Genomic DNA, 26,782 nt, shown 5'->3' with positions numbered 1-26,782 from the left:
CTACCTGCTCCGTAGCAAGAGGAGGAATCAAAGGCCCCAAGGAGACCCCCCCCCCCCCGCTCCTGCTCTCCACTAGCTTGTTTTTCAAGACTGCAGAAGGCGAAGTATCCAGATTATTACAAATATCTGGTCCTCCTGCACCAGTGGGCCTAGGGGGGTCTCATTCCACACTAATGCTCCCCGCCGAGGCCTCATTTGTTCCCCATGAGGTGCAGGAGGGAGCTGCTCAAATAAAGGCTGACGTCCTCAGACATACAGGCTCCTCGAGCAAACAGTGAAAAAAATGCCTATAAATCATATCATGCATTAGACTTCTCATCAGCTTCACGACAACCCTGAGAGATTTGTTGCTTGGAACCCCGGGAAGTGCAGTGGCGACTGAATTTTTGGGAAAAAGTGGTTGTCGAGAACCTAATCCTAACCCTGCACTTGCTGTGCACAACTGTGACGTCACATCAGAACACTTTTTTTGATGATGTAGTGCCCAGTTACATTGGACAAAGTTGTCTTTTATTTTTGAACAGGCAAAAACTACTGTGTACTAGTTTAATGAAATCCTCCCAGAACCGGTTTCTCCTGTGAGCACGTCTTAATTTCACCCACGGCCGCAAACCTAGTAGTCCTGTTAACCAATCAGCTCTCAGCAATGAGCCGGATCCTAATGCGATGAAGCAATCAGCCTCAATAAGACCCTCACAAACAGGCCTCTGCTGAACTACAGTGAAGGAAATGATTGTGTCGTCTACTGTCCCCATCCTTTATATGTCAAGGGTCAGACACAGGCCACACCGTGGTCTGCAAATAATGTCGGGCCATGTACTGTTTGTGCAGTGTCTTCCTGGAGCCTCAGTTATTATCACCGTGAGGTTGCAAGGCAACAACCTGTGTTTTGACCATATAGACCATAAATAACAACTGTGAAGAGGGCAAACCCACTGGTTGCAAAAATAAGTCAGTTTCTATAGAAGTCTGAGAGAAAATGACTTTGCTTCTCGCCTGATTTACAACGTCACTAAACATTTACCTGAGGAGTTTATGATCTCAATCGCTAGTTTCATGTCTTCTCCAATACAGCATGAGGTACATTTTTGTGAATTATGGTCCCATTTAGAGTAAAATAGACGAAAACGCACCGTATGAAATTGAAGAGTGGATACCGTGAGATTGACAGCTGGTACCATCCAACGGGTGCAGGTTGCAGGTGTAGGTGGACGTGCAGTGGCTCGGCTCTCGGTCAGACCCTCCCCTCCTTAGCTCCTCCAAAATCATATTTTAAAAAAAAAACCAAGGTGGCACTGGTCAAAATTGCTAAACTGGAGGCGTCCAAACGGCAGCTCACAAACCAATGGGTGACGTCTGGGAGGGTTGCCACTTGCTTTTTTTTTGTACAGATGATATAAACAGAAACAAGGTGTTAATCATCGAGCTTCACAGGTGCTGGTGGGCCGACCCTGTCACCTCTGAAGAGAACCATGCAAGCTGTTTCCCCATGTTTCAGTTAACAGCTGCTGGCTCTCACTCAATATTTAATGCACACGAGAGCATTATTCCTCGAAATGTTAAAACTATTCTTTTAAACTTCAAAACCAATCAAAAGTGTACAAATCATGCCTTCAGGGTTCTGATTTCTGCTGCGTTACAGTGACCTGCAAGAGAAAGGCAGAGAGGTGAGAGGCAAAGGGTGGCTTCACAGTGCTCGGCAGGCCCCCTGGCACAATCGATTGGAGGCCTGCCAACTGCTCACATTCCTCCCTTTCTTTTGCGACTCTAGGGCCGGGGTGGGCGAGAGTGGCAGGGCAAGACTGACACCGGGGGTCACGGTAATTCTGCACGGAGGTGGTGTAAGAATGAAGGAGGTAAACAAGACCGAGACAGGTGAGGAATGGAGAGGGAGGGAGAGAGAGAGAGAGAGGGAACAGGAGCATGAGGGAAAGGTCTCAGCGGCTTTACCCCTCCCTTGTCCTCATTGTCTCTTCCTGTGTGTGTGTGTGTGTGATCGACCAGAGGGAGGTGCTCAGATGGGAATGGGGAGAGAGGGAGAGAGCTCTCACACACCATGAGAGACACTGGACTCTGATCAGAGGCGGACTGGGGCGTTCTGTTCTGTCAGGTTGCTCTGCAAGACCTGTTTCTGGAGGGAGACCGACGGGGGCCGGACACGGGAGACAGACGCAGGAATTCCAGGTCACAAGGGCTCCCGTGGCACCGCGCAGTCCCGGGGCCGAGCCTGGGCTGGAGGCTGGTATTCCAAACTCTCCCACTCACGGTCATGAGCGTGACAGGGGTAGAGTAAGACGACTGTGGGAATAAACACTGTCAGAAGAGGGGAAAGTAAGAAGTTTTTCCTCAAGAGGTCGACGTCCGGCCTGACCCCCTGATGGGATCCTCTGTGGAGTTTGCCTGTTTGCTGCTGCTGGTGTTGGTGTTGGTCTCTACACTGGGAGAGAACCACTTGGTGTCTGGTGGTTGTGCAGGCAAATGCTGCCGGGGCAGAGATTTGAGCTGTTCAGCCACTGACTGGAGGATGGACCGCGTGTTCGGCACATGCTTCTGCGACGAGGGCTGCGTCAGGACCAAGGACTGCTGCTTCGACTACTTCACGGCATGTCCAGGTGAGGGCTGAATGGAGGGGCCACCCCGAGTGTGAGTGAATCACAAGAGGTGGTACCCTTGTTGTTTTATGACTTCAATTTATGACCCTAGCGTGAGATAAACCTGAACTCTGGATGGAGACAGATAATCCTCCGAATCTGTTTATCGGAGAGAAGACGGAGAGGAAAGATTGTTTTCAGCACCTGGTCGTTACCGGGCTCCTTATCACTGCCCTTTCTGTTGACACTGAGCCGGCAGGGTGTGTACCTGCCAACATTTTTTTTCCCACACACGCGAGACACTTTTGTGCATATTCATCTTCACAGTCGCGAGGTCCTGTCAAACTCTTGTGTGGTTTTCCCTCTGTTACATTCGCTGGCTTCTAAACTTGTGCAGTGATCCCAGTACCACTGGGCTGGTGCATCACAAAAACAATGATGATCCCAGGCTGCTTTGTGTCTAACCTCATTTCGGCGGACTGGCCCACATAACCAAATTAGTCGGAATATTCGAGGAATGTGATTCCGTCAATCAGTCGTAGCAATTACAGTTCCAGTCAGACAAGCCGAGCGTGGCAAATGTGCGTTAAAGGCCGGTAGTCCCTAAATCTTCATGCCTAATACATCAAAGCTGGATCATCCAGCATGGCGAGCACAGGGCCCGGTGATGGAAGGGGCCGCTCGCTTGGGAGCGCTCTCCAACCACCTCTAGCAGAGCAGGAGACACTAAATCTACAAAATGCTCCAATGCTCCATTGATCAAGAAATTCTTTTCTGGATACTTAGCTCAGTTGCACTGATTTGCAGGGAAACTATAATAACGGGGAAAGGCTGAAGGAAGCTTCAATTGTTGGTGGGAAGTTGTCACCTCTGTGGCCAGTTTGAGTTGGGTCCAACGTCTCTGACTTTTACAGCTGTTGGATTGTTTGCTATCACAGAGGATATCCTGTAATAATGTCATGCCCCCCCAACATCCAGTTCAGGACTGTGCCGTGAGCGACTGGAGCTTTTGGAGCGGCTGTGCCAAGCCCTGCCAGCCGTCTGAGCGGGTCCGCGTCCGCCACATCGAGCAGCGGCCCAGCAACAGTGGCGAGGCCTGTCCGGGCCTGGAGCAGCGGGCCGGCTGCAGGGAGTACAGAGATCACCGGGGCAACCACTGTGGACTCGGCTCAGGTATACAAACACACACTGACACACATTTTATCAAATGTGTGACCCTGCACTGTACCTTGAAACGTTTGAACGTCTTTAAACAGGTCCTGCATTCATCAGCAGCATGGAGTTCGCCAGGGGAAGGCCCAGGCACGACAGCTACGGAAACCCCCTGGACCCCGGGTAGGTTTCACATCGTGCTCACCATATAGCCTCTTTGACACCGCGCCTGACCTCAGGTATCTTTAAATTTCACGAGTTGAAGAGTTCACGTACACTGCCGCGGGGGCCTAATCTCATTTGTTTTAAGCCTTATGCTGCTGTGCGACCCAAACAATTTAGGAGAGAGAGAGGGATAACAGTTGATCCATCTGCATCAGTTGTGTGCTCACCTGTCTGTCTGTTCACACACTATCTAAGTGTGCAGCGCTCAGGCTGCCCACAGGCCTTTGAAATGAAAGACTCAGACTTTAATGAGGACAGTCACATGAAAAGCACACGCACAAAAGGTTTTGGGTGTCGTAAGGTGAGCCATTGTGAGCAGATCAGGGCGAAGGCTGGATTATTGTGCAACTCCATGTTTGTTTACAGTGTTTACATGCTACAACAAATCAATAAATTGAGGGTTAAGTGGCAACGCTAAAGCAGATGATACCACAAAGTGGGCCACCATGTCATCCCATTGTGTGCGTCAAGTGTTTATCCTCAATCTTGATTCACTGGTATTAGGTGTGTGTGTGTGTGTCTCTCTCTGCCCCCTTCTCCCCTCAGCTTCTGTGTGGAATTCACACTGGAGTCACGGACACCCCACTGCACCGCGGAGAACCGGCCACACACACACTGGATGCGCTACATAACGGAGGGCTTCAAAGTGTGTGTGGCGTGCGAGCCTCCTGCAATCCGAAACAACACCGGCAGGTGCCAAGGAGACGGCCAGGAATCAGACAAGTACGAAGTTATGAAACTTTACATTTGTCTTCTTTTAGCAAAGTTTGAAACCTGGCTGAAGTCATTTTCATATTTGACATTAGCTCCGTGTCTACATCTCAACCCTGTACCATTTTTGTGATATGTTGGAGAGCTCATTCAGGAAGATGTTGACACAGATTTGACCAAATCAAAAATGTAGAGCACAAGGCATTGAATGCCTGTCCACTGCACGTCACTATAGGCGTCGTCAGGGATGACCCATTTCAATCTTCAATGATTTTTTGTTTTTGGACATAAGAATGTCAAACCACTATCATTATACAGAATGATAGTCATTTAGTGTTTCACACTTACAGTTAAAAAAAACCCATTGCTCACTCATTTATGAATTTATTGACATCAAACCACCTCCCATGTGTCTGTGACATCCTCTTACAGCTTCCACGGCTGTTAGTTTGTGAAAAAGGCCTTAGTAAATCCCTTAGCATACTTATCAGTGGGCAAGTTTCTTTAATATGCATATTTCAAGGTTTAAAGGTCAAAAGTTTAGACGCGGAGCCGGTGGAGATGGCAGCGGCGAAAAACGGATGAATGTCAAATTATGAAAATGACTTCACCCCGGTAAGTAAGAAGATGTGTAAAAAACATAGCTCAATCTGTGTCAGTGACTTTAACTATAGAACACATCTGAGCAGGATACGTTTCCTACCCCCACAATGAATCAAACTTAAATCAGTGCAATAGCGTTGCCACATTGTGTGGCACAGATGCTAATGTGTGCATGTAGTGTGTGTGTGTGTGTGTATGTGTGTGTAGACCATCAGTGATCTATGGTTGTTTTACAGGGACGCTTCGCTCCGCTGGCAGGCGGTGGGGAACCCCCAGTGTCGCGGGACGTGGAGGAAGATCCAGAAAACCCAGCAGTGCGACTGTCCACCACAGCACAGCTTCGTCTTCATCTGACCTGAACAGACCAGCACAGCGGCGGGGGGCCCCGCTCCGGTGCTCATAGCCGAGCTCAGCCCCCCCAACAGTGGAACTGAAATACTTAGACGCTTAGACACCGCAGGCTTTTCTCACTAACAGACTTCACGTGTGATGGTGATGCAATGCAAATTACCGGTATGTCTCTAATAGATTCACTGAACGTATCACATCTGATATGAAAAAGCATTTTCAAATCACCTCACACATTTCTGTTGTCCTGTCTGAAGTCGTAGCATTCTGTGTAAAGTCACTGTAATACAGTATTCAACACACATTAAATACTGGTCAGTTGATTTTGAACATTTTTTTGTTACAAGTCACTTGAACAGTTTTTTTGTGAAAGCTATTTAACTTGAATTTTTAAAATAAAATAAAAAAATATTTACATTTCATTGCAGATTTATATAAAAAAAAGAACTCACAAAAACATGAACTGCTCCCCATCAAGGAAGGCAGAGCAGGGCACGTGTGCATCTTCTGGTGACATGACAGAACAAGCAAATTAAAAACAACAACACATTTGCATGATAAAGGAACAAATGCCATCAGAATTGGATGAAAATATAACGTCTACAAGTGAAAGTGTCATCATCTGCATCTATTAGAGCAGGTAATGCCAGTGGCCTGATCCATTGCTCCGTGTTGACTGCCCTCTGGTGGCGTATTTTCTTGGTGCAAATAGAGTAGAACAAGCCAATAACATCGAAGAACATTGTCAGTAATTAAAACAAGTGGACCAGATAAGTCAATGACTGTATTAACAAGTTTTTTTCCGGGGGGGGGGGGGGGGGGACACCTCTTCAGCTGACTTCATGTGCCCTTTTTAAAACTCTCCAGCGGTCTTTGAGCATCGTCCCCGTGCGTCCTTCAAAGTCGTAATCCAGTAATATTTGAGACCACTTCCCCTGGCCGTGTTGTTTAACGCCAGCCTTTAGGTTTCTGTCTAGCTGGGGCGTCCACTTCTACACAACAACAGAAAAGAGGGACAAATGAAAGGCAGCACTTGAGTGATGCTTACTGATATAAATTTGGTTTGGAATTGATTAACTGGACACAGTATTGAACTTACCTGACGTGCTTTTCTTTTCTTCTGGATCTCTGTGCTGTCCATGGACTTCTCAGATAACACCCGAGATAACTCTGACGGAGGGAGGTTTAATATTTGTTCATTCACGAATAAACAAGTATTTTTAGATATCATAGAAAATGCAACATGTAACATGAGATAAAACCATAATACATTTTGTTCTAAACAAATGCAGAGGGGAAAAAAACTATACATACCATTCTTGGAGAGTCTTCTCATTGAGACAGTCGACTTCTTGCACGAATCAGGTTTCCACACGTCAGTGATTTTAGTTGAGAGGAGTTTCCGTTTTGTTCTGTGTGACAATATTATTTTTTAAGCTACATAAATGCCTTTTATTTACCGTTTAGAGAATCTTTCTGAATTAGCCCAAAAATAAATAAAGTTCTTATTGAGAAGACAGATTTCAAACATTCTACTGACCTGTGGCATACAACACGCTCCTTTTTCCTGGCACGACAAAAAATGTAGATGTGCATTGTTCAATACAGGTCAGAAAGTGGGTCATGCATACATTAAAAACAACTGATTTGAGAAGAAGTTATTTCCTACTTGAGATCGTCCTCTATTGATTCGTCGGCCGTTTCAGAGACAGAGCCGTCCAGTGTCACCGCTTCCTTTAAACCCTCGCTGTTCGGTGATGACAGGACCGTCTTAGTGGCTTCCTGGTAGAGGGACATAAACACACAGGCAAACATAGTTTACATTTTTCATAATTTTCAAAAAAACAATTAAGTCTCAGGTGTAAGCATTGCTGTAATGTGATCTTAAAACTAATGAGGCCCGTCGTTATTAAACTCCTCTGAGTTTAACCTTGGTCAGCAGCCTCAGAGTGAATCACTTGTGAAAACTTTCATGAATAAGTGAGTGTGTTGGGCCCAAAGGCGGCAGCATGCAGCCATTTGCCCTTCCAACTAATTTGATGCCAAATTGTTCATTAGCTGTGACTGATAAAGTCACATCAGAACCTTCAGCTGGTCCGGGCGCCATCACTCAGAGGCGCGAGAACAGAGCTGATCAGCTGCTGAACACAAGCTCGAGGAAGTGTAGCGGCTGCTGAAATTTATCTGTTAATCTTCGCTGTTAGCTGGAGCAAAACGGACACCTCGTGTCTTTGCCTGTTAAATCACGTATGAAATCCTCACCTCACAAACAGCTGAGCAGCAAAAAATATTTTTTCAGACGTTAAAAGGGTCAAAATAATTCATGACATGTTGGTTTTCAAGCAGAAAATACAGCAATGTCAAACGTATTATTTGTAAGCAAGAAGGGGACAAATCTTCCTGGTCAAAGTCTTGCATCCAGGAGAAATCATTTCAACCGTTTTCTTTCCTTATTTTTCAGTCATAAAAAAAAGCTTGAGCCTTAATTTTACACTGGAGTGAGTCCTGCAGAGGCAGCTGTACAAAGGATTACTTTCCAAGGAACACTGTAGAACCCATGCTTCGCCTTTCTGCACAACAAAATGTATCGTCTTGAATACTTTAAATAAGAGTTAACAGTCTTGCCCAGTGTTAATTTTTTTAACATAAAAAAAACCCTTTTTAATACCACGGAGAATGCGATTCAGTAACAGCAGTCAGGCTAACACCTACAGGTCCAGCAGTTGGAGGGGTCAGACTCAGGACGCCCCTGGGCAAGAGCCTTTGATTTAAGTGACTGTTAATGAACCCTGTTTGAAAGTCACAGAGCTCAGTTAGAAAACTAAACTTGCCTAAAGACACACAAAGTGACACAACACCACCTCAGAGAGACACTGAATGACCAATAGGAGATACAAAACGACCACAATGACTAAAAAAAGACGAAATCACTGCAAATGCAATGTCGGCAATTGTTTTAATTTGTTGTCTCTGTCAGTCTGGGGATCCCCTACAGGAGAGGTGCAGGGCCGTTTCTTTGTCTTTACACAGAGATCCATTGTCTCGCAATCCATCAGAAAATGAATGGATGGGTTAACCGATCCCTAACTGTGTCCTTGCAATTGAAAGTTCTAACTAATGCTACTGTCCATGGAAGGCTAGAAAAAATATATTCAAGACCTGAGTAAAGGAAAAATAAGACTTCTTCTGCCTTTTGAAAATTTACAAATACCCTGTTACTCTGCTATAGTAGAGCTGTCCCAAACGATTATTTTTCAAACGATTAATCTAGTGATTCTTTTTTCGATTAATCGACGAATCTAACAATTAATTTTTTTGGCCGGTGGTGTGTCCCGCCCACCTCAGCCGGCGCATGCCGGCCCCCACTTTCATTGCGCCACGGGGTTTCGAGTAATGAGCCCTCTGACTCGCGCGTGCGTTAGACTCCATGGTCCGTGTTTCAAGACGGGTCAGGTGGGTTTCCGACATCGCCGCAGACCCATTGCGCCTGTAAACGTGGGCCGATCCCCGCCCTGGCGACGCGACGCGGTTAGAGCACACTGAAGACAGTCCACCACGGTCAACCCCCCCCCCCCCCCCCCCCCCCCCCCCCCCCTCCCCCCCCCCCCCCCCCTGAGCTGACCGAGGCCCCAAACCTTTCCATGCCTTTTGTATGTATATCTGCCGGTGCTATCACTTGCTGCCGCCATTGTTGTTGTTTGATTTCTTCTTCTTCCTTTTTAAACTATGGCCTCTACATCGATTGGCGACTAGCTTTTTGGTGCATTACCTCCACCACTGGACTGGAGTATGGGACAAGAGTTAATCTAGTTGTTTGGGGCGACTCATCAACGTAAATTATTTGAGTCGACGAATTTATGTAGCCGATTACGTCGACGAGTCGTCCCAGCCCTAATTAATACATGTCCTACAAAATGTATCTGTGGAGTTGACACACGTTTTTAGATCAATTCGGTGGTGGACGGTGCCTGTCGTAAAGCTGGTCTATACATATTATGAACTATGTCGAACGTGGACGGATTGACCTTGTGACCTTGTCAGATGCCGTACCTTGAGAAGGTGGTCAGAGGGATTTTTCTCCAGGTAAGTGTCCACGTAGGACTGGACCGTGTCCAACAGGTTCCTAAAGCTGAAGCTCATGAGTAACGGGTGGTAAGTTTCCCTCTGCGTCACAATTTTGGACAGCCGGACTCCCATGTTCTGTTGAAAAAAAACAAGAAACCCATTTGTTGTTATGCATTAAAAAAATGAATCGTACGTGGCCACCAAACAACCCAGTACTGGCCCAGTGTTTTTAAAAAGACAAAGAAAACAACAATGGACACAAACCTTTGGAAGCCTGTAGTTGTTTGCAAACCACTTCAGAGCTGAGGAGGCAGAAGGTTTCTGGCCTTTCTCCAAGCACACGGCCACAGACTGGGGAAACAGGGCAAACACAGTTAGAGACTTGAAAGTGAAAATGAGGACAAAGTGTGTAACATCTGGCATCTAACTTTCCGTATACCTCACACTGTGGATAGCCACCCATTACAGAATGTAGCTTTTCAGCAGGAATACTTTTAAATCCATCTACTATAATTCTACGGTCAGATCTCTGGTTTTCCAATTATCACACATCTTGCATACTGTTGGATTACCTGGACATACAACAGAAAGGTGATGTCTTTAAACACACTTTCATCTGCTACGGTGACTTCCAGTTTGGACCATATTTTGGCAGCAGACATCAGAGGCATCACATCGTCGTCCTCCTCAAACTGGACATCTGGAGACAAACGGTGTATTAAACGGTAAAAACAGGAGTTTGCACTCACGTGATTATGCAAAGTAAAACAATGGCTTGGCTCCTCCACCATGTGACTCTGTGTACATTCACCTCGACGCGAGATTGTACCACACAACATTTTGCCACACTGCCTTCGGGCAACCAGCTTTCTCTTCTCTACTGCAGCCACAAACCAACGGAACACCCTGCCGGACGACGTGAGCAGCAGCAGCTCTATCAGCACTTTAAAAAAAGGAACAACTTCAAAAGTCTGTTGAAAGCTGCTCAGGGCTGCACTCACTGATTCCCACATCTTGGTCCTCACGACTTGCTTTGATTTTTATGTGACAAGGACACATCCGTGACGTGCTTTGTGTGCTCGTCTGTGTGTAACTCTGTACCCTACAGTACAGCGGGACATCAAATGGTGACATTAATGTTTGAACTGTACATTGTCGCTTCTAAATAAATGAAACCGATCAAAGAAAACGTATACCGCTCAGCCACAGCATTTATAAACCAGGATCTTTATCTCTAGTGTGTTTTCGGTTTAGTCAATATGCAAAAGATATATGTGCATCTTAAGACTGCCACGACTCACCCAGCAGCTGTCCATGCATGACTCTGGCGAGGAAGGCACTGATCAACGTCTTCTCACCGTAGACGTCTCCTTTCAGAGACGGACTCCGCGAGATGGCTACAAAAACAAAACCAAGACAATCGTTCGTTAACCACCAGGAAGTCACTGCACCAGTTTGAACAGCCTTATTTAATTGAATGTGTTATGGTGTAAACAAACATTTGTTCCATTATTATTATCGTCGTCCTGTCTTTATTATCTAATTATTACAACATAACTTTCTTTTAATGGAGCGTCCAAGCTAAAGTTGCTCACATGATCTTAGTTCGTGTAACCGATGTGACCATTAACAGAGTCTTGATGTAAACGCATTTCAGCCTCGTTTTGGATTGTTTGTTTTCTACCTTAACCTTTAAGGCTATATCTAATTTTGTACGACGACTATTTCGTTAGGTCGGAGTTAGAGGTTCTCGTGCCTAGCGTCATAGACTAGCTAGCGTTTTGTTAGCCGTGTGTAAACTCACCCTCGACGACCGAAAGCGTGTCGTTGAACTCGTCGAGTTTCCCTTCCTTGAAATGTCGACACAGGCGAAGAAACATGAAGTCGAGCATCCAGCCCGTGGCCACTGCGGACACGTGTTCGAAACGGACACTTTGGTCTACATTACTCGCGTCTGTAGAGGCTTGGTTTTTAGTTTCCGCCTCCATGTTTACATCTGCGGCTCAACTTTTTTCCTTCGTCATTATTTTTCCTCTTCTTCTTCTTCTGTGGAATTAGTTTGAGTTCCGCGCGCTTTGGTGTCTTGTGACAGTTTGCCGTCGCCTGCAGCGCCCTCTGGCGGCCAGGAGAAACTGCAAAATAGCGATTTTACACAAATAAATGTGATTCGGTGACCAATTAAAACAAACAACAAACAAACAACAAACAAAGACATACATTTTTGACTTGTATTAAACTGACTTAAAGTGAAAGATTTGTAACTGTCTCCCGACACTGGAGCATGAATAGACATTTAAAAAAATTCCAGGCAGGTAGTCCATAAACATGAGATCAGACTGATTAGTCTACTTTGCCATTTCCTAAAAATGCAACTACAAATTACACTTCATGGCTCTGAGCCATGAATATGAACTTATTCTGAGTTAAAATCGACACCTGCAACATGACTTGTTATACAACAATTATAATCGTCTGAAACAATGGATGTAATATATAGGCCAGTACATCAGTGCGATGCATTATTAACAGCTGACATACAGTGTGTGTATGGGTTCCTTTGTTTCATATCAAAGACATTACATGCCACAGATCTTCTGGTTCGGAGGTCTGGGAGTAGAGCTCCTCGTGTTCAGTATCACTCGTTGGCAGTGGTTCACAGCAGAAAAGCGGAGATCCATTAATCGCATCTAATGGAACGGAATACATTTTCCCCTTGTGATAAATCATTTATCAGCCTAGTCATGCCAGATTGCTGAGTTGTCTGCACTTTTGGATATGAATAAAAAAAACGTTTCATACTTTCTTGGAGCAAATGCAATATGTTTTAATTAATGCTATGTAGAGATGATTTATGAACTCATATATTTGTATCATATTAATGTAATGATCCTTAATATACAAAATATGTATCCAAAAAATGTGGACACGGCCAAGAATCATCGGCCGTAGAGCAGAGAAGACCAGAAAAACACACACACACACACACACACAGGAGTTATATACACATTTATTTGTTATTCTGCATATGCTAATAGATGTAATGGGGAACAATGCTCTACAGACATGTCGACATACATGTACCATAACAAATTGTTCTGTGGTCACATAATTGTTCAGACAACTACATGCATACAACGATGTTGCTTTGTACAGAAACAGTCTGTAGCTCAGAATGTGTCTAATGACGATGTTCTCCATAAGCTGAACAGAGAAAACCAACGAACAAACAAACAAAAATAAAAATGTAAGAGGCAGAGTTCACAGAGACATAAGAAGAAACAATATAGCTCGATGCATCATCGGGAGCAAAGTTTGGATAAGCACACATGAGTGACACGGACAATACCCATTCTCTCAGAGAAAATAAAAGACACAACTTTTCCACTCTGTAAAGTATCGCAGGTGATAATGCCTTCGTGCGATCGCAAGAGACGATCCTTTGCTGTCATCTCACAGAATTACTTTCAGTATCCACACAAATGCCATCCAAGTGGGGATGGTGGGGGATATAGCTCATCAACCCAAATCCCTTGTATCTCCACCCTACCTGTCAAAATGAAGGATTATTCGAGGATAACATGGAGACATGATAACTACAAACAATGGAGGAGGGAAAAAACAAATAAAACAGGTACAGTTACAGACAGGTACTGACCCCACATTTTACTTTGGAAGCGTACCAAAGAATCCTAATGAGGGATCAATCATTTCACAGAGACAACTCATTTTTGAGCTCTCGTATGAATCTCTGATTAGTGACTGGGGCATACACAGTGTGTCCACAGACAAAAAAGGAAAAATGGGACCACGATAGATGTGATCTCATTTTTTTTCTGGGGAGTATTCGTTTTTCTTCCGTCCTCCTAACTCTCAGTGTTCCCTTATCGTAGCCTTCCTTTCACCAAGTAATCCACGAGCCTGAGGGCTTGCCATGGGGGTCAGAGCCTCTTAAGCCGCAGCTAATGGAGCACAAAGTTGTGTCGGCAATGGGAAAATAATCAGATGGATCAGTCGAGTGGCAGAAGGGATCTCTTTACTGCCTTTCTCGGGTCAGTTAGAACCATCACTCACCTTCTGTCTATTTCTCAGCTATTCCCCAACATTTTGTTTGTCCCTTTGCTCGTGCTCCTTCCTGCCGAAGGCTGGTGGTGGATACTGAATGTGGCGCACGTTCGCCCAGGAGGAGGACGAAACGCTGCCGCTCCTGATGCCCGGAGCCAAGACATCGATATGGATTTGACAACATCACCTTTCGAAAAAAGTACAGAAGTAACCAGTTGACATTAGCTGTTAAAGAAAAGACAAAGAATTTATCCAAATCGGAACATCAGAGAGTTATAGAAAACCTGAGAACTCAATAACATTACTTGTATCTATTACATAAAGACCTGATTTCTCCTATAAAATTAGAATTTTCTGTACAGTGCTATATGAACAAAGCAGAATGACTTGCTACCTTCTCATAAACGGCGGCGCTATGAAAAGGCACGCATCATTTCAACCACCATATGGCAGGAAATTGTGGTCGTGCTCCATTTTGGTTTAGAAAAAATAGAATCATTCTCGACATGAATTCACAAAAAACATAAAATCTTTTGTGTGTGGCCGTTGAAGTTCGATTATCTTTATATCTTCCACAGACGTGTTAGATTCATGTGTGAATCTGACAGCGATATAAAAGGCCCAGAGTGGTCAATTTGGATCCCTTCTCCCACAGATCATCAAATTGGAGGTCCATAGATACGTGGCATTAAGGTGCTTGACAGCAATATGCCAGCCATATAATATGAAAAAGTATAAGTCAAATTTTCATTTGCATTGTTTGTGAGATTTGCTAGTTGTAATACTGTTTTGCCTCATATTAAAGATATAACATTTGAAAAATACAAGTAATTTCTGCCTGTACACTTACAAATTCCCATAGACAGAAAATAAAGTGCCACAATTCTTGGCCTGCATAGATTGCAGTATGCGGTATTGCACATTCCACACCTCTCTGTGATAACAAAAAACATGATGATGATGATAATAATATGAATAATAATAATAATAATAATAATTAGAAGAAAAAAAGTAAATAAAACATCAAAACGAACAACAAATAATTCACCCACGTACTTCCTTGTCAGTACCACTCAGGTTTGTGTGGTTTTTCACAAATAAACTGCGAATTCACTCAGCCAAGTGTCATGCTGAAACGATAAACATATTTCAGGAATAAAACTGGAATCAAAGGCAACATACAACAGATATTTTCAGTCAGTGTAAAACAAAAGCGAGAAAGAAGATGAGCAAAAAAAAAGAAAAGAAAAAGTAAAAGAAAAAAACTCTTTGGGTTTGAGTTTGACTGAAAAATAGTTTTGTTCACAATAAAACACAATAAATTACAATCCAAGACACTACGCGTACAAAATAAAAATGTCAGCAGGATCGGATAAAATTGCAGTAGTATGGATCAAGTGTCAACGACGACGTTAGGACGCTGAGGATAGGACAATGAACTCAATTCAGGTAAACAAACCATAAGGACAAAAAGAAAACGAAAACACATAGCTACTTTCTTTATATATGTTATTACGGTATATGATAAAATGCAGCGAGGAGATGGATGAAAGCTTGCCAGTGTGCTTGAATTGGTCCGTTGATATCACAAGGGATATTATTGTTTTTTTTGTGGTGGCTTTTTGAATTGCCAAAATGGTTAATTATAGTGTAAAGCCCATACTGTATGTGATGAATTAATAAATAGTCTTAACTCTGTTTTATGGAGTCTCACTTACCTACTGTAGAATTTTTCTACAACCAATCTAGAGCTACATATTTCTTAAAAACTACTTTTAGGTGTACATATCTGACGTCTGAGAGAGTAAATAAGATTCATTTTGGTTCTGTTGGACGGAATCAAAAAGAATCGAACGTCTTAAAACCTTGTCCGAACATCTGAGGCCACGCAATAAATATTCTCAATAACGGCATTATCTGATACTTCCTGTCCTCACTGGATACATAGATATGTATTTGGCAACACACTACAGGTGTATGCGCTTGAGATGGTACAAGGTGTTGTTGTTTTTTTAAATCCATCTTGCCCACGTTCACTAATTCAATGCCAAAATATCAGATGCTCAAACGGAAAGTTCAAAAGATCATCAAGTCATTATGAAAACCAAAAGCAACAATGTCAACGTTACAGTTTCATACACCATTTTTCAAATGGAAAAAAACCAAACGAATAAACAAACAAACAAACAAAAACATTACAGGGTTGTCATGGGAACACTTTGCATTTCCACAAAAGGTAATGATATGTTTTTTTTCTTATAGGTCGCTACGATGCAACGCCAGTCTGAGGGCTCTCCATTCCTCCCTTCCCTTTTGACATTGCAAATATTTGTACCTTCGGTGAAAGTTTTCCTTTTGCCATCCTGTGCATTGTCATTGCCTTAGATGTCCTGGTATTTACAGTGGAGCGCTTTCAGCAAACTAAGCACCGTGAAATATCTATCTCTTTTTTAAATGCATGCTTTTTACAGATAAGTCCCTCTGTGCATTTCCTTCTTTTTGCTAGAAAAAGGAGACTGTTGTTATGTACACTGGGAGGACAAAAATGTCTGCATGAGTAGGTGAATTCTGTCCGTTATTTTACAGAGCCTCCCTTTTTGTCAGCCCACTGACGGTTTCCAAAATCATTCGTGAAATCTGCACGAAAAACTGCAGTTTCTTTTTCAGCAAAACACAACGACACAAGTAAAAGGGACTTGTCATGCCATGCAAAAATATCTTTCACTACGACTGCACTGTTGTCCGTTCTTGCTGCTCCCTTGCTGATGTTGTGGTGGGTCTCTTGTCACTAACAGCTTCCCTCACAGTCACATGCTGGTTTCACAGGTTGGAGAAAGGCTGCCATCCCCGGGTATCAGGTGGATTTCCGTTGTAAACATGTGGTTCTCCGCTTTGTGTCCGCTTTGGTTGCTGTCAGCCTTGATCTCATCGCCGGGCCCCACCACACCCGGGGTGCAATTTTGTGCTGCTGTCTTGGGTGACAAGGGCGCGACTGCAGCACCTGCCACTTCCATCAGATGCTTCTCCTCGTGGTTCTCTGTGGATTGATCCTCATTGCCGGGCGGGGTGTAGACCACCAGCTTCTCAGGGGACAGGGGGCAGGTCTCCTCTTCACTGATGGCGAGCAGCTCCTCTGAACTGGGGAGGAGCGGCGACGTCTCTCCCTCCGGCGACTCTTCCAGGATGCTGGAGCTGATGTCTCCAGGAGAGGTAGTGCTGGGCGGCGTCGGTGGGACTTCAGCAGAGGTTTTGGTGAAGTTGACTTTCAACCCCTTTATTTTGAGAGGGTTATTCCCCCTTGCAGGGCTCTGCATATTCTCCACAGCACCGTTAAAGCTCTCCCCTTCTTCTATATGGAGGCCATCTTTGTGTATGATGCCAGGAGAGCTCTGGTCATCGTTGGCCGTCAGGTGGCTAAGATCGAGATGTGGTGGTGCCCTGAGGTGTCTGATTTGACACTGCCCTGCATCTTCATCACCTGAGTTGAAGGCCTGTGTTCGAAGGCCCGTTGAGCCACTGCCACACGAATTTGGTGAGGAGGGTTGGACTTCCTTCATCTCCAGCTCCACCTCCCCTTTCAACGTTAATTCTGGGCTGTGAGATCTCCTCGGTGAGACAGGGGCAGTCATAGTTGTGCTCAGAGTGCTCATGGAGCTTGTGGTGTTGAGGTTCGTGAAGGACTGTGACTTGGTCATCTGGTTGTACATCTCCTCCAGTTTCTGAACGTTGAGATGCTGCGGGGTCCTGTGTGTCAGCTGCGGACTCCCAGTGGTGGTGATGGTTATGTGATGAGGCGAGCGTTCAGGCAGAGACTCAGGGTTTCTTTTCTCGGGGGACTTTAGGTTGATTTTCGAGGTGGAGTGCCTGGTTGAGCTGCCCCAGCGGCTGGGTGACAGGTGGTTGTCAAGGGAAGTTTTGTCCTCTCCTTTCTCGACCACCACATCCATCAGTTCCATACTGCGGGCAAAGGCGTCTTTCAGGTTCATTGATACAATGCTGCCATTCCTCTTGGCTCTCTCCAGTGCCTCCCTCCTCTTGATGGCCTTCTCCTGCCTCTTCTGCTCCTTATAGAACTCAGAGAAGTTGTTGACAATAATCGGGATGGGTAGGGCAATCACCAGCACTCCTGCAATGCAGCAGAGCCCACCCACAATCTTTCCAAGCAAAGTCTGTGGGTAAATGTCACCATAGCCCACTGTGGTCATTGTAATGGTCGCCCACCAGAACGAGGCGGGGATACTGGTGAATTTGGTGGCATCCTCATCTTTTTCAGCAAAGAACACCAAGCTGGAAAATATCATGATGCCCATGGCGAGAAATAGAATAAGCAGCCCCAGTTCATTGTAGCTCCTCTTCAGAGTGAATCCTAGAGACTGGAGCCCCGTGGAGTGCCTGGCTAACTTCAGGATCCTCAATATTCTCATGATCCTGAATATCTGCACCACGCGGCGCACATTCTGGAACTGCAGCACGCTCTTGTTGGACTCCGTCAGGAAGATGGTAACATAGTAGGGCAGGATGGCCAGCAGGTCGATGACATTGAGCGGGCCTTTAAAGAACTTCCACTTATTGGGAGAGGAGAGGAAGCGCAGGAGGTACTCCATGGTGAACCAGGCAATACACACGGCCTCCACGTGTGCCAGCTGCGGGTTGTCGTTGGCCTGGCCGAACTCGTCCGTGACCTGGAGATCCGGCAAGGTGTTGAGGGACAGAGCGATGGTGGAGAGGACGATGAAGAGGATCGATATGATGGCCAGAATCTGGAAAGAGAGCATAAGAAGGAATAACATATTAATAAGATACCCAAAAATGCATTCAAAGCTTTCCATAGTCATTATTAATACACTACGAAAAGGGGATAAATATTCAGAGCTGATTTAAATCCATGCTATAAATGCATGAGCCATAAAATGCTGACTCAAGATATGCAGCACATCTTCCACGGCTCGGCCAATCTTTCACTCTGTCTCTCTACCCACCCAGTTGTTTGCAGCAAACAATGTGAATAATCACGTCTGGTGTCTGATTTGAGTCAGGGGGATAAATAAATGCTGAAAAGTGTGGAGTATAAATTCAATATATTGTAGTGGAGTGTCTGTCATTGCTGTAAAGGTACAGTAAGTGTGTTATTGTTCTCACTCATACTAAAATAAATCAGGTACTGTTATTATCGAGTTTTATTTATTGTATAAAGACAAAGGAAAGTAATATGGCAATACAAAATGACAAAAAAAGAATCACACAAGGGAAAGCAATTAGGCCAGAAAATCTATTTTGGAAATACAGTAGAGGAGTGTCTTTTGCATGTGATCTCCTCCACAATAGATAAAAGGATTTTGGCTCCACCTGTTGGCAACAGTCTACAATTCCCTCTCACTGTCTTCAAATATAATTCATTGCTTTCAGAACACAAAGCAAAAGAATGTAAAAAAAGTTTAGGAAAACTATTTGTTCTTGTGAAACCCCCAGTGGAAATATAATGCTGATTTTCATATTATTTCCGAAACCTCCAGTTCAGAGATGGGTAAGAACATCCTGCATAATCTCTGTGAGTTCGGCACAGCATGAGGCCGCGCTTCTCTGCCACTGCCTTTCGCACTAGGACCTCAGATATAACTCCTCACAGTGCTGCTGGGATGAGTTGATGACAGTGTCTCCTAACACCGTCCTCCACTCAGTACTGCAGAATAACCTCAACAATCAAGTTACACCCACTGCCATCTTTTCTGTGGGGTCCTCTACGACCTAAGCGATATAAAACTGATTAAAATCTAATGAACAAAGTTTGAAGAGTCTCAGTCAAGATAGGAAAACAAGGCACCCTGAATACCAATTACAAACCAACATTAAGTTGGGGAACGCACTGATCACCTCGAACAAATTTACACAGCGCAGACAGTTCCGACACTCACTCACTGTAACTCCTTCTGCGACTTCATTCATTTCCCAAATACCAAATATTAGCAACGAGGATTCGGCAGTGTTCAGAGGTCATGCATTTCCCTAGGCTGTCCACTGGCCTGTAGATTGTGTCTGGAATAGACAAATGAAAATGAGAAAAATGGTCGTTGTAGTACTATAAGCAAGATACTTTGAAAAGAGAGGAAATTTCCTGCTATTATGTGAGAAAGGCAGAGCAAAAAAAGGCAAAGCGAGCGAAACAGAGACAAGTTGGTGTCATGGCTCAGTAGAGGAAGTGTTATCACTAAATGAATGCTGGTGCAGATTAGGTTAAACCCATTAGCAGCTAAGTGAGGCAACCTGGGCAGGCCTTGCACCGGGCTGAAAGACTGCGGAGTCACAGTCGGGACGCAGATCGCCTCCTTTACCCCTCCGCTCTCTGGCGAGCTCGCTTGAGGCTCAGCCCCCGGTGCCAAGCCGCTCGGTCGGCGGACCTAGGCTCTGCTTGCGTCCCTGTTGCTGAGCACCTTGGCACCTAGTCAGCTCAAAAAAAGGTGGAGGAGTAGGTCAGAGGATGACATAATGATTTTTTGCTCAGTTTATAGGCTCCACTGGTGGTAAATTGTGCAGCTTGCGGAGCCGACTTTTTCCGATTAGCTGCGAGAATAAGAGTGATGTGTAGACATAGAGGCAAATAGTAACTAATTCTGTAGAGGTCAACTCCCCTGTATTTAGATTCACATCAGCTGCCTCAGAGGAGACAGGCAATCTTCTACTTTTCCCACACCTTTTAAAACTGCGCCATGGACAGCTAACTGAATGTGTGTGTGGGCACACACACACTCACGCACACGCACGCACACACACACTCACGCACACGCACGCACACACACACACACACACACACACACACACACACTCACACACACACATACACACACACACACACACACACACACACACACACACACACACACACACACACACACACACACACACACACACACACACACACACACACACACACACACACACACACACACACACACACACACACACACACACACACACACCCGTGCACCCTTTAGCTCATGGACGCCCTCAAATAGCGATGCGAGTGCGATGATGAGTAAGCCTGAGGTGGCTTGCATTAACCTGCTGTAATTGAGTGGGAGTAGTTAAAAAGATCAATTACTTGGATTTAGTCCTCCTTGCCCCTGATTTGCATGTGTGGTTGCGCATCAAGAATAGCGTCAAATGCCGTGAGCGGTGGATTAACGGACGGAAGCGAGCGTGGCCATGCCAGCTGAGCTGGAAGGGGCCCGGTGAAGGGAAAAAACTAACTACTAGGAAAGCACAACAAGATATTTCTAGACTGAAACGGACTCTTTCTTATTCTTTGATCTGTGGTTCAAAGAGCAAGAAGAATGACATTAAAGTGTCACTAGTATCCTGATCAATTCACCAAACTAATCAATGGTACATATGCAGACAAAACTGCCTGCATAAGCTAGAGAGCGACATTTCACTGCGATTTCTTTGGAATAGGAGTTATTGCTTTGGTTTTTAAAAAGCAATTTTTTTTTTAAAGAAAACTGCTCCCCAAATTGCAAATTTCTTTTAGACAAACAGCAAAATGAAAGGCCAACTTGTTGACCAAATGGACATATTTAGGAACGGCCGCACACTAATCTGAAAATGAAGGAGGTTTTGTTCTGTGTGTAACCACTGTCTCTCACCTCTCCTACAGGTTTTGACCTCATGATGACGTGGTCAGGTCACGGTCAGGCCAGTCGTAAGACGCGATTGGCTTAGACAGAAGGGTAATGTCTTCACATGATTAGGGAATGTGCGACATGCCTTAGTTGTCTGTGGCTATTCCGGCTCTTTCATTATCCCTGCACCAACCCGGAACCGTTTAATGTGACTGCGCAGGAGAGCCGCGTCACTTTGAGATTTACAGTCGGATTAAAACCAGATGGAGAAAGAGAGAATTTATTAAATGCCAGATGACTTTTATTTAATACAATTTTCTGAGATATTTTGCTCTTTACTCATGAGCACATTACAAAACACATGACGAAAAAAATTAAATCACTAGACAAATGTCCTCACAGAAACCAGCTGGCTCAATTTGTCAAGGGACTTGAGCTAAAAAAAAAAAAATAAATAAAGCCAGCGAAGGTTTAAGCAATTTAGTGAATATGTCTTGTGTATAAAAGGAGAAAATGTGCTTTAGCCAAAAACTCCCTCACCCAACCTCGCAATTTTAAGGATAGTATTAGATCCTGAGACCCGGGGCAGGAAGTGTGAAGTTGAACCAGCGGAGAAAAGACGCAGCAGCCGCTGAGTTAAGAGCTCCCCAGAGCCTCTCTTGTCTTCCATCTTCGGCCGCCTGTCATCTCAACCACTACTCTTGAAATTGTGAGGTTGGCCTTTACCCTTTTCCTCTCTTAGCTCCCACAGGCAGCAGTCACCGGGGCCACTAACTCCTCTCTAAATGTCCTGTCATCAGTGCCAGCCCTGTGGTCGCACAGTCACACCCCACTTCTCGCATCGCCTTTCCCCTGCCCGCATCCCCATCATTCCTTATGATGACGGAGGAAAGATGCTGCGGGGAAGAAAAATAACCTGCCCATCTACCAGCTTGGGGGGGGGGAGGCATTGATCGCATGCACATAACATTATGGACACTGAGCCAGACCCAGCGAGCCCCTATTGATCTCCCTGCTCAGAGCTCTTACGGGCCATGATCCACCTCAGAGGTCCCCACTGACGTCCACCTCCTCCTTCTCGTGTCATCAATTTGCGTGCTGGGCAAATTGAGCCATTCCTCAGGTACAATCATTTATTTTTGCCGTAGAATCAATCCGGGTGATTATGGCTATGGTAATACGGATTGATCCCGGGACTTGTTTGATTTTATCTCCTGGAACTGGATCTCTTTAGTGCGATGACCTTGTCGGAGCATTCGCGAGCTCCGGGCGTCACCTAGTCGCTCAGCTTAGTGGAAGCATTCAAACCTCTACTCATGGTACATGTACTGCTCCCTTACATGGAAACTGGTTTACGAGGAACCACATGACAAGGTTCGAGTCCCAAATGTGCACAGATCCCGTTAGTGAGTCGTTGGCAGCAGTTAATAATGACACAGAGCAAATATAGCATTATCGAGACGTCTGGCTCAGATACTTTAAGTGAGATTTATAAGGCAATAGTAGTTGGGGTAAGACTTGAATACATGCACCCTCAGAGAGGCTCAACATTAATCAACAAAGGAGGAGAGATGTGTCCCCTCCCACTCTGTCAAGAGTCTGCGGGTTTGAGTGCCCTTTTCTGTGGCCAGTTTCCCAGACGGAGATATTTGGTGGCCATCCACGGTTTTGTCCCACCGCTCCTCCAAAAGGTTCAGAGATGTTTGGAGGAATGCCACAGCCGTTAGGGTGCAGGCTTCAATTCAAAAGACGTTAGCCCGTTGCCAAGATGAATTAGTTCGATGAATCACTGGAGAAAAATGACAAAACTGATTGAGCTGAGGCTTGAAACAGGTACAATATGTTTCGCAATTGAAGTATGTCCCAAACCCCACTTTTTTTTATTGTTTCAACTTTGCAACAAAATCAGATTTTTAAAAAAACAACAACACTCCAGTGTCCATCTGGTTAACTATCCCCGGCAACACCTTTTTGGAGTGTAGTGCACAATAATGAAGCTTATTATTTCCAGAGGAAAAAAAAATATTGAGCTGTTCATATACCTTTGACAACTCTCCTCGCGGTCAATAAATTGCAGTGGATGTCACCCATTTGTCTCGGCACAACGCAGCTCTGCCATATTGCGCCACTCACAGTTAAATTTGTCATCAGTCACTGACACGATGTATAATGTGTCCCCCTGTGCTTCACAGCCTCCGTCAGGGGTATTGGCATAATGTTATTAAAATCACAATGTCGGGGTCAATCAGTGTGAGAGACAAACTTACACTGCGTATGAATTGTTTCGCTCGCTGTTCTGTTTTTTTTGGCACATCATTTGGTACAACATCCAGAAGATCTCTCAGCAGATCTCCCTCTCTCTCTCTCTCTCTCTCTCTCTCTCTCTCTCTCTCTGCAGATCTCTCTCTCTCTCTCTCTCTCTCTCTCTCGCTCACTTTCATACCACCCTTGCTGTGGGCAGGCAGCAGCAGGGGTCCTGGGGGTTTCAGCCAACGTGATGTGCTGAGGGTGTGGGTGCTCACTCAGCCGGTTGAATGGGAATCAGACAGAATTGATCAATAAACAGTTCTCATTTGCCCGCAAGTAACTTGAAAACTTTTGCTTGCCGAGTGCTCGCGTTCAATTTTTTGCCCATAATATTACAGGAAGCGAAGAAGCACCAATGAATAGATAAATAAAAAAATAATTGTTTAAATAATTCTTAAATGTCCCTCGACCTCCCCCACATTCTTCCACTGATCCTAATGGTACAGTCTGTTCCCTGCACAGCTACTGTACAATATTTCTTTTTTTGGGGGGGGGGGATCTCTTCACCAAACTTTCTTGTAAACACGCTGTCCGTGTGCTCTTCAGCCTCCCTCTCGAAGCCCTTTCACTCCTTTCCAGGCTTTATTTAAACCGGAGTGATATTTGTTTGTGTGTTGCTTTCTTTTTTTCTTTTTTTTTTTTTTAACCAGGGGAGAGAAATGGGCTAATATGAAATATTTATAGAGTGTGTTCGCACAAACACGCCTGCACAGAACATGAAAACACTTTGTGTCAGCAATGTGGCCGCGATTCTTCACAGGTCAGAAGAGTTTGGACTGACGCAGACAGAAATATCATACAAAAAACAATGTTCTGACAATCCCCCGCTGGTGTTTGTTCAAATGACACAATACCAGAATCCCATGCTAATTCATTTTAACGATTTCATCGGAGGGAAAAAATATGAAATCCCTGAGTCCTGATGCGCTGTATGGGTGATGCTGGAGTTTCACTGTAGTGACATAGAGAAGGCAGAATACCTCAAATGTGATGTGTTCAAGAGAAGAGTGGCACTGGTAGAAAGTGCAAACAAAGTAAAACAATAACTTGGAGTTAAAAAAATGTTTTTCCAACTTTTAGTAGTCAAACACAACCTTTGGTTGTCAAACATTTTCTGCACAGAAGAGGGAGAAGATGGGATTCACACATGGAAAAAAAAAAAGCTTCTCATTTCTTGCTGAAGATAAAAACAAAAAAGACGACCCTCCAAAGTTTATCTCTTACTGTCCAATTCATTTGATGCAAAATACACAGTGAGGCGATACATTGGTTCAATGATTTTTTCCTGATCTTTATCGAGCTAATAACTTTGCAAATGTCGATGTTAACGAGTAAACACGAAGGCCAGTGATGTGTCTGAGTGACAAGTGTATTTTTTGTTCAGGCCCCAATGCAGCGCAGCACAACAGCACTCAGGTAAACTTAAACATTCATGAGGGAGCTGGTGCACAATACATTCACACAAGAACTCCGGACACTGAACTTTACATCACAAGCTCTTTCGCGCGGCCATTTCTTGACTCAACCTTGAGAGAAACCCAGCGACTCTTCTTCTCAATCAAGGGTATTGATGAATTTATTTAAAGCCCCGAGTGGATCCTTGAGCCGTCCACTGACTGAAAATAGATCCCTAATGCGGTGTCCGTCCTACTGTATATCCTGTAACACAGCCCTCCGTGTCTGCTATCAGATTTCCACACTCATAGTCTCCAGGACAGATATGACTGCAGTTCAACAATACTTCATCAGTGTATTTAAATCAAAAAGAAAAAGACATCCCACAGCGTGGCGATGCCATTTCTGTGGGCGACTCAGCACTTTTGTGAATTAAGCATTGGATATAGAAGTGGTTTCACACTGAGAGCCGGCCTCTTTCCAGAGGAAGGGCACCGGGGACAGTCAAGCCCACTGCGCCACTAAGTATTTTAATGCAAAGAACAAACTGAGATTCAGGCCGACGTTTCGTTTGGTCTTGCGAGATCAACAATTAAAAGCTCTTTTCACCGTAATCACACCAAATCTTGTCCTCTCTGTCCTTCCCCTGTAATCTGCCCATCACTATTGCCCTCATCGCCACCTTGCAGTCAATCTCGACTCGTGACTTTGACAACTCAAATGTCAGGGAAAGAGGCAGAGAGAGAGAGGGGGAATCACAGGCAGACCCGGCGGTGCAGGCAGGGGAGAGTGGACTGAACTAAAACTGCAAGGCAGACACGGAGCTGTATTTCCTCTTGCGCTGTCAAAATTCCACAGATCCACAGGCAAAATTTGGTTAATGAAAAAAAGAAGAAGAAATAAATTACAATAAATTTAAAACCTGCTGTAATAAACAAAATACACAACTTATAGTGGTAGAAAATCCAATTAAACTAATTCCTCTGCTTGCCATGAGCGATGAGACAGCTCGAGCTGAAGGTTTGCTTGTTCAACGCTTTTGTCTAATCTTCTGTTAATATTACTTTGTTGGTGAGTTACTCCTTTGGCAATGTCTTCCCATGACAATAAATCTACATATACTGTATATATATAGTATATGATAAATCAATGAATATATTATAAGTTTATATTATATCTGATTATATCAAACAAATTGAATTCAGTCAGCCGACATTGTCCTATCACAAATATATTGGTATTGGCATGTCTGATATGTGCTGTTACAATTTTTTTATATAGTAAATTATGCAGAAAAAGATGCTTGTGAATGACGCAAATACATAAATACATTAATCTCCAACTCAGACACAAGATCGGAAGCACCAAACATACCTACTTACTAATTTGCTGTTTATTTTAGGTGACTACAAATAAAATAAAAATCTGTATTTCGTCTGATATATCAATATCAGGTATTTTCTACTCCCTAAAGTCAGTAATGGCATCAGTCCCAAGAATTCAGTGTTGGTCGGGGCTGAAATATTTACATTAGAAACCAATTCAAACAATGACCCTCGTCAATGTAGGGTTAGGGTTGTCCCGACACTGGCAGCAAAAAAACAGTGGTGGACCTGGAAACAGTCCATGTGCATGTGCATATGTTTCTGTGTGTGTTCCTGGATTTGTGTGTGTGTGTGTTTTCGGTGTGTGTGTGAGTTTCTGGGG

General features: G+C 44.4%; 3 protein-coding genes across 5 annotated transcripts in view; 1 reads left to right on the top strand and 2 right to left on the bottom strand.

The window, feature by feature from the left end:
* Nucleotides 1-1,871: 1,871 nt before the first annotated feature.
* Nucleotides 1,872-5,953, top strand: LOC118291548 (somatomedin-B and thrombospondin type-1 domain-containing protein). 2 transcript variants are annotated; one of them, XM_035619855.2, is made up of 5 exons: nucleotides 1,872-2,612; nucleotides 3,570-3,764; nucleotides 3,848-3,926; nucleotides 4,473-4,691; nucleotides 5,519-5,953. In XM_035619855.2, the coding sequence occupies exons 1-5, from the start codon at nucleotides 2,378-2,380 to the stop codon at nucleotides 5,634-5,636; spliced, it is 846 nt and encodes a 281-aa protein (XP_035475748.2). In that variant the 5' UTR covers nucleotides 1,872-2,377; the 3' UTR covers nucleotides 5,637-5,953. The 2 variants fall into 2 exon arrangements, with proteins under 2 accessions (XP_035475748.2, XP_035475749.2); XM_035619856.2 differs by having other exon boundaries at nucleotides 1,947-2,612; nucleotides 4,515-4,691.
* terf1 (telomeric repeat binding factor (NIMA-interacting) 1) lies at nucleotides 5,051-11,748 on the bottom strand. Its single transcript, XM_035619853.2, has 10 exons — nucleotides 11,500-11,748; nucleotides 10,997-11,092; nucleotides 10,268-10,395; nucleotides 9,960-10,046; nucleotides 9,681-9,830; nucleotides 7,300-7,412; nucleotides 7,171-7,197; nucleotides 6,945-7,042; nucleotides 6,730-6,800; nucleotides 5,051-6,622 (listed from the first exon to the last, which is right to left on the bottom strand). The coding sequence occupies exons 1-10, from the start codon at nucleotides 11,681-11,683 to the stop codon at nucleotides 6,461-6,463; spliced, it is 1,116 nt and encodes a 371-aa protein (XP_035475746.1). The 5' UTR covers nucleotides 11,684-11,748; the 3' UTR covers nucleotides 5,051-6,460.
* Nucleotides 11,749-12,684: 936 nt separating this feature from the next.
* The window catches only part of kcnb2b (potassium voltage-gated channel subfamily B member 2b), a 73,290-nt gene continuing 59,192 nt past the window's right edge, over nucleotides 12,685-26,782 (bottom strand). Inside the window, exons 3-4 of one of the 2 annotated variants that reach the window (XR_004786630.2) lie at nucleotides 14,608-18,517; nucleotides 12,685-13,944 (exon numbers count right to left, since the gene is read on the bottom strand). Coding sequence is in view for 1 of the 2 variants with exons in the window: in XM_035619585.2 (XP_035475478.2) it covers nucleotides 16,565-18,517 (1,953 nt within the window). In the remaining variant the exon portion in view is untranslated. Of the gene's footprint in view, nucleotides 18,518-26,782 lie in introns of both variants that reach the window. The other variant, XM_035619585.2, reaches the window with a different exon arrangement.

Source organism: Scophthalmus maximus, chromosome 21 (genome assembly GCF_022379125.1).
Source record: "Scophthalmus maximus strain ysfricsl-2021 chromosome 21, ASM2237912v1, whole genome shotgun sequence".
NCBI classification, from domain to species: domain Eukaryota; kingdom Metazoa; phylum Chordata; class Actinopteri; order Pleuronectiformes; family Scophthalmidae; genus Scophthalmus; species Scophthalmus maximus.
The sequence above is the reverse complement of the archived record's forward strand: the minus strand, read 5'-3'. Positions and strand labels throughout refer to the sequence as shown.

What these genes read in the sequence shown, in the direction of transcription:
- LOC118291548 (XM_035619855.2), top strand. Translation starts at nt 2,378, where the DNA reads ATGGGATCCTCTGTGGAGTTTGCCTGTTTGCTGCTGCTGGTGTTGGTG. An exon ending in CCACTGTGGACTCGGCTCAG is followed by an intron (nt 3,765 to 3,847) that starts GTATACAAACAC and finishes GTCTTTAAACAG; the next exon opens with GTCCTGCATTCATCAGCAGC. An exon ending in GGAAACCCCCTGGACCCCGG is followed by an intron (nt 3,927 to 4,472) that starts GTAGGTTTCACA and finishes CACTGGTATTAG; the next exon opens with GTGTGTGTGTGTGTGTCTCT.
- terf1 (XM_035619853.2), bottom strand. Translation starts at nt 11,683, where the DNA reads ATGGAGGCGGAAACTAAAAACCAAGCCTCTACAGACGCGAGTAATGTA. An exon ending in ACAACTACAGGCTTCCAAAG is followed by an intron (nt 9,831 to 9,959) that starts GTTTGTGTCCAT and finishes TTTTTTCAACAG; the next exon opens with AACATGGGAGTCCGGCTGTC. An exon ending in AGAAAAGAAAAGCACGTCAG is followed by an intron (nt 6,623 to 6,729) that starts GTAAGTTCAATA and finishes GTTGTTGTGTAG; the next exon opens with AAGTGGACGCCCCAGCTAGA.